This window comes from Thalassophryne amazonica, chromosome 7 (genome assembly GCF_902500255.1).
Source record: "Thalassophryne amazonica chromosome 7, fThaAma1.1, whole genome shotgun sequence".
Taxonomy (NCBI): domain Eukaryota; kingdom Metazoa; phylum Chordata; class Actinopteri; order Batrachoidiformes; family Batrachoididae; genus Thalassophryne; species Thalassophryne amazonica.
Window position 1 is genome coordinate 49,194,873 of NC_047109.1, and position 7,713 is coordinate 49,202,585.

General features: G+C 41.0%; 1 protein-coding gene across 1 annotated transcript in view; it reads right to left on the reverse strand.

The window, feature by feature from the left end:
• Positions 1-4,005, reverse strand: part of slc9a1a (solute carrier family 9 member A1a) — a 110,994-nt gene extending 106,989 nt beyond the window's left edge. Inside the window, 1 exon segment of the mRNA XM_034174116.1 lies at positions 3,072-4,005. Coding sequence (XP_034030007.1) covers positions 3,072-3,369 — 298 coding nt within the window. The 5' untranslated portion in view covers positions 3,370-4,005.
• Positions 4,006-7,713: the final 3,708 nt, after the last annotated feature.

Here is a 7,713-nt window from a genome sequence, read left to right on the forward strand (position 1 = left end):
AAGTGAAACACTGTTTTGTTTATTTTTATTTATGTCCAGAGATCAAAGATACAGTGACCAATTTCATATTTATTTACTTGAAGACTCAATGAAATACATAGAAAACCTGTAAAGCCTACTTTTAGTACAAAATTCACAAGCGGTATCAATAAGGGAATCGATAAGGAACTGGATCGATAAGCAGAATCGATAATGGCATCGATAGATAAAATTTTAATCAATACCCATCCCTAGTGATGGATATTGTGTGATTGTTAAAAATACTTGTGTGTTTAACTGTACACCCTTTAAATTTTGCAAGTTAAAAGTTGGTAATTATTTTGGAGTTACCACTTGTTTAAAAAAAATAATTAAAAGAGGACTCTTGTCTACAGTGCCAAGAAAAAGAAGCGAACCCTTGAGCACGTCTGAATGTTGGAATGCTATTAAATTTAAAGAAAAAAAAAAAAAATTAGACTTTTGTACATAAACATTTCAACAATATTTCCTTTGAACTCACAGTGAAAACCAATCTGTAGACTATGACATAGATGGAATAAAAAAATATGGAAGCCAAAATGTTGGCTTACATAATTAATTGCACTCTTTAGTGTAATCAGTTTTACAGCCTCTTTTCTTCAGACACATCAGGGGATGATACATGAACATTCCCAAGTGGCTGAATATGTCTTGGACACGGTACGGTCCAAGACATATTGGTACGGTCAATCTGTCTGGAAGAAGCAGTTCTGAAAAACTAAGTGAATATACATGAAGGAGACTGGTGAGAAAATCCACCAAGACACCCATGACAACCCTGAAGAAGTTATAAGCTTCTGTGGCTGCTATTGTAAAAAATATGCACAGCGCAATTTTTGACTTTTGCGTCACCACTCAAGCAAAGTGGAGCAGGTAAGGATTTTCAAACAACAAAACTGATAGAATCTAGGCTTACATCTCTCAGGTACCTTCTGCTAAATCGTAGCTGAAATTTATCATCTTAAGAAAATCCTCCTCTGTACCACTAAAATACCATAAAGCTGGTGATGCAAAATTTACAGCATCTTGTTTTTCTTGTTGATTAATGCTGGCAAATTATACAGTATTTTTTGTCTTTCTGATGCCTGATTCTGTTTTTTCTCTGTTTAAGGTGCAGCTCCATCCAGAGATGGGAGTTGTGTTTGTGTTGGCGACCCTCCTGTCCTGTGCACCAACACCAATTTTTGTACATTCGTCCGTGAATTGTTCTGTGAATTATTTCTGTAATTTATGTTTGTAGCATGGCCCAAGCAGAGGGTCACCCCTTTGAGTCTGGTCTGCTTGAGGTTTCTTCCTCAGAGGGAGTTTTTCCTTACCACTGTTGCTCTGGGAGTTGGTAAGGTTAGACCTTACCTGTGTGAAGCGCCTTGAGGCAACTCTGTTGTGATTTGGCACTATATAAAGGAAAATAAATTGAACTGAAATTACAATTTCTCCAATCACAGCCACAGGAGACTATAAGTTCTTCAGGTTATCACAGGTGTCTTGGTGGCTTTCCTCACTTGTGTCCTTCTTGCACGGTCAGTTTTTGAGAACTACCTCTTCCACACAGATTTACCACACAATCCTATATTTAATGCAAACCTGGGCAAACTGCGGCCCGGGGGCCACATGCGGCCCTTTGCATGTCTCTGTCCGGCCCTCATCAGGTCTGTGATTATTATTACATATATTAAAAATGTCAAGCTTGTGTGTTGCAACTCATTAGAGAGGTTTATTTACATATATTTAAATATTTACACAGGGTTGGGTAGGATTACTTTGAAGGAATACATGTGGATTACATGTATGTATGTACATACATTTGGATTACTTGTAATCTGATTACTTTTGGATTACATTTCAAAGTAATCCTACCCAACCTTGTATTTACATATTATTACAATAATAAAAATTACCTATAAAAGCTATTAAATAGGTAATTTTTTGTAAGATTTGTAATGGGAGACAGCCAAGTTATCGATGGTGTGGCCCTCGAACATAATTCAGGTTCTCTATGTGGCCCCTTGTAAAAATTAATTGCCCACCCCTGATTTAATGACTTGATGTAAATGATGGGAAAGACATTCAGTGAGTTGGAAATGTCATGCATCCATCCACTGACTTGTCTGATGAAAACTAGCTGTAAAAGTGATAATTTACTTTTTGTTTACACAACCTATCATTTTGACTTTTATTTTTTTCTTTCATTTACCAAGTGGTTAGCGTGCTTGGTTTCAGTGCGGAAGGTCCCAGTGTTGTAGACTGAATGGTCCCCCCTACAGATTGGCTCCCCTGCCTTCACTGCGCATGAGTCATTTCAGAGTGTTAGCAGCGATCATCAGATTACTGCCTCGTTTCTACCTAAGACTGACTTTAGAATGATTTAGGAGGTTTTACTTTGTCATCTGATGGTTAATAATCACATTATTCCTTTTGATTGGTTTGGGTATAGCGTCAGACTCAGATTCGCCGGTGTAATGGCCTGATCGGTACCCCTGTGTGATCAGTCCTCCTGCCTTCACCATCAAGTAACAGTAAAACCTCTTAAATCATTTTAAGCAGAAACGAGGCGACAATCTGTTCATCTTTGCTGGCGCTACGAAATGACGCATACACAGTGAAGACAGGGGGACTGATCAAACCACTACACCAGGTTCAAACCCCACCCCTGGCACATTTCTCCATGTAATGGAAGTTAGGGCATCCAGCGTAAATCTTGTGCCAAATCAACATGCAGATCCACCTCGGTTCTGCTGTGGCAACCCTGAGTGAGAACAAGGGAGGAGCCAAAGGCTCTTACTATTTTTCTTTCATTTAGATTACTTTTTAAACTTGATGTCATTACAATGTTCAAACATGCTAAAGCTCAAGGGTTCACATCCTTTTTCTTTCCACGAGACCTGATTAATTTTACAGGGTATGTGCATAGGCTTTCTCAGTGCCTAGGGGGAGAAAAAAAATCACTTCCCTGTTAAAGAAGTTGGAAAAAGTTCCATATTGACCTGCTGGGTCACGAGGTGGTATTGTGCAACAGCAGCAGCGAATCAATAACATCGTGCTTGATCACTCACCTAATTTCATCAGAGAGGCCAGCAGCACCCACAGTGAGATCTCAAACGGAACCTTTACGTTGGGGTAGTCCACGTTCAGGACAGGGAAGGCCTTTTTGGTGTGGGTGGTGTTGTGCCCTCCTGTGGATGCTCCGTGGGTGTCCGAACTCTCCTTGTGGGTGACATCAGGGGAGCTCGAAGCTCCGAGAGGAAGCACGGAACCCTCCAGAAAGACCAGAACCAGGAACAGGAGCAGCCCCCGCTCCAGGAAAGTGCTGCCGAACGCAGCCGGGCTGTGGACACCGGTCCTCCAGGACATGGTGCCAACTCAGAGGAAAGTCCGACCAAGTACGTGCTGCTCACAGACGCCTTAGCTAGCTTCAGCGCCGTAGCAGGTTAAACGTCAGGCAGGAAATGGCTCCGGTGAAATTATCGTTTTTAATCTTTTATTACAGACACCGTGATGTAAAGTAAAGTAAAACCGCGTCTCGTTAAGTTTGTGCGTCAGTGAGTCTGGTCGACGTCCTGCTCGGTGAAAGATGACAGCGTTGATGCTGGAGGCGACAAACACACGGCAGCGGCGGCTCCTCCGCGCCTCCTCTCGCGGACAAAAGTCCTCAGGACGGTGACGGTGCTCAGACACTGACCTTGGAGACAAACCCCGCCGCAGCTCTGCATTTTTACACACTAATGAGTTCAATTGTGTGCTCTTACTGTTCGTGTATGCGGCATTTCCACCGTCTAACCGAGAGAACAAGACCACGTCGGAGGCTGAAGTCACAGGGAAGAGCGTGGTCTGCTCCTCCCGGTTCCAGAGGTTTCGTCTGGGCTCGTGAACCGACTGCCAGCACCGTCTTTCCGCAACGGTGTTTAACCCCGCAAAAAAACACACCCTCCAACTCCGCTTTAAAGCTGGAGGAGGAGTTGAGGAGTAGTCAGGGGACGTACGTGTCCCACTACAGTGACACCTACAGGCGCGGAGGTTTCGAGGTGTCTCAGGAGCTTTCCCGCCATTCACACACACCATTCGGGGTTTGCGCGTATCCCATAATCCCTTGTGCGCCAGAGAGTCGCTGCAATCAAAACAACATAGAGAATCCACACGATGACAGTTGTAAATTAATATTATACTACAAAAATGTAATTTTTTATGCTTTTCATCGTTAATAAGAGACTACATGCATGATACCCTGAAAACTTGCTAAAACAATTATAAAAAATAATCCGTGTCTGTCTTGCATGTTTACATAAAACAAACAGAATATGTCTGAAATTCAGTTTGCGTTTATTAAATTCCACGCAGATTAAACATAGCACACATGGATTATTTGTTATAATTGTTTTATCAAGTTTTCAGGGTATCATGCATGCAGTCTCTTATTAACGTGACAAAAAGCATAAAAAAATTACATTTTTGTAGTATAATATTCATTTACAATTGCCATCATATGGATTCTCTATGTTGTTTTGACTGCAGCGACTCTCTGGCGCGCAAGGGATTATGGGATACATGAAAACCCTGGATAAGTTACAGCAACTACCAGCTCTGGAAAATGTAAACAAGTCCCTTTGGCTGCTCCCTTGTTTCACAGGCCACCACATATCTGATGTGGAGCTGGACGGTGATTTTAGCACAAATTTTACGCCAGATGCCCTTCCTGACACAACTCCATATTACACTGAGAAAGGGCAGGGGTGTTTTTTTTTTTAAACCAGGAATCTTCTATACTGGAATTAAGTGCACTTAACCATTTAGACCCTGTCCACAACTTGTACTTTGGAAAATACCACACATAAAAAGTTTTGGAAATTTGAACAAATATTTCCACTGGTCAAGTTCTGTTTCCCTGGTCATGCTTGTCATGTCACTGAACAAGGCACTTCACCTGCATTGTCCCAGTCTGGGTACCAGCCTATCCCAGGGAAGTAACCTGCTTTGGACTGGCATCCCATCCAGTGGGCCTCGGAGCCTTTAGTACTTACTTCTTTATTCACTGTTTCTCAGACTTTCAGTGGGTCAGTAATTTCATACTGCAAGATGAATGCCTCCTGAAACAGGAAATATTTCAGAAATCGATGGAAATATTTTACAATTTATTAACAGACATAATTCAGAGTTAACTGGAGAATCTTTCGCTGTTTTGAAAGGCCTAACTAAACAACCAGTGCCTTCTTGTGTTTACAGGGGACGGGGGTTGCAGCAGCTTCTGGGAGATGTCGCCTGACCGTATTTACAGTGGTCATGTAATTAATTACCTGTTCATACAGAGAAATCTACATTTTACTACTCATGTTTATTCAAGGAAATTTTAGGCTATGTTATATAATTGCAAGTGAATGGGTTTTTTAATACTTATGAGTATTCTTGAGTGGTCTGGCAGTTTTTCTCATGATTAAAATCCACAAAATAACCCAAATCAATCAAGTCTGAAAATTACCCCATAACAAAACAGGTTGGTATATGCCAACAAAACATTTATTAAACCAAATTTAAAGATGAATCAATAAGATGTAAGCCCCCCCTCTAGCATTTATACACTCAATTTGGCATACGCCTGATAATCCTGTCAATCATACAAAAACATATCTGCTCCTTTAATAAATGCGAGTAGTGCAAACTAACCACACCATAACCCTAACTAAAAAGATTGAACACTGCACCAACAGCAACACCATTCAATGTTAAGTCAAACTGAAGTCACATGATCACAACTTTCAATGGGCAATGGAAAAATAGACTGAGTTGTTCCAGTGTACCAAAAAGATAGTCACTATTTATTTAAAAAATAATCATGAAATGTTGAAAAAGCCAAAACATCCACAGTACAAATTTGGATCTACACAAATCTGTTTCCTCCTTTGGGATCAGCTCATACCATATCGCCCAGCTCTTCTTGTGGTAACTTCCCACAAGTAGAGCTAGGCGATATAGTGAAGGTAAGATGCTAAGCAACACTGACATGCTGAAAACTGTTTTCTCCATGCTTCACTTACTCTGTGCTTTCTGGCACTGCATGTCACTGCCCTTGGTAGCAATGCGGAATGAGAGAGGTATGCAGACACACAACCACTGACACACATCAGACAAGATTGTGCCAGTGTACAGCAACACTGAATCCTACCCAGTTTATTGAATGTCACCATTGTTATGTGAAACTTCTTCTCCTCAAAAATACAAATAATCGAACAACGTAGTTCAGTTTTAAGTGAGATCAAGATTATCTAGATGTCCATATAGTCCAAACCACCCCCCAAAACTTTTCACACTGCAAATGAACTGAACTATAGTCATGTTTGATGGGCACCAAAAAACATCTTTTTTGGTTGAACCAAATTGAAAGTTCAAATGTTCGAAGTAAATAACAGTGATGTCAAGGTATCCAAACAACACCTTCGTAATTTAACAACAATTGCTGGAGGTATGTGCTTTCGTATCTCTTTAGTTTGTGATGTAAGGTGTTGAGATGTGTTTCCACTTGTTATCTACAACCACTAAGTGTTCAACAAATTGGTCACAAAACAAACTAGAGTGCCAAGTGCCCTGTGGGTTACCGGCTGAATTAAATCTCAAGGCAAAATGGCCATTTTTGTCTTAAAAATGGCTGCCATTTCCAAATGAACAAATCTATGCAAATATTTTTGGGATGGGAACAATGTCAATGACCAATAGTATGCCTTTGCCAAATTAGCAAAAAGGTTATTATGAGCAAAGTGACGCACAGTGGCACATAGCTCGCCCATGGTACCTTGAGTTCCAAACAGGAAGTGCCAAATTTTGAGTCCACAGTGAAACGGGAAATGTCAAATGTTGAGCACTTCCTGGATTGATAGACAAGCTCTCGTGGAATCTCGCGGGAGCACAGTAGCAAGTTCACACTGAAACAGGAAGTGCCAAATCTTGAGTCCACAGTGAAACAGGAACTGTCAAATGTTGAACACTTTCTGGCATGAGTTTCTTGCGCTGGACTCCACTGAGATCTGATTGAAAACAGATGATTGACATGTCATGGCACATGCAAAAAAAAAAAAAAGAAGCTGCATCTTGAAATTAGTGACATATATTGAGTGCTAGGTCCCTCCTGTCCAGTAGTCGGCGATGTGGATAACAAGAAGTTCTAATCCACCTTACACGATTAATTATGAGTGCTGTTATCAGTAATTATGACTGTTGTTATCAGTAAAATCTAAAAAATGCATCTGCTTCCTTTTTGCAGTGAGCTGAGGTGCAACGAGCAACCGCACACACACAGCGAGCATCGCAGCACATACACACACACACACACACTCTCCAGCTCCTCAAAGCAAAAAAAAAAAAAAGCTTGCCACAAAACACAAAAGGGGTAAAATCCTGAACATGCCAGACTCACCGTGTTATATTGTTTTCCAAATGTAAACTCAACACGAACACAGAAGCACACATGTGCGCGTGTGCTCGCCGGCTGCAGCTTGGCCTCTCTTACAATCATGGCACATTAAATAACGTCCATTAACTCCTGGAAATAATGTATTCTGACTTTATCCAATGTAACAAATCCATCTCTGTGTCCAGGCAGTCTGTTAAAAACAGCATCATCATGTCCACAGCTTCAGTAAACCAGCATCCACACAAACAGCACATCACCACACTTTAGGCTCCAAAATCCGACACTCTGAAAAAGTTAAG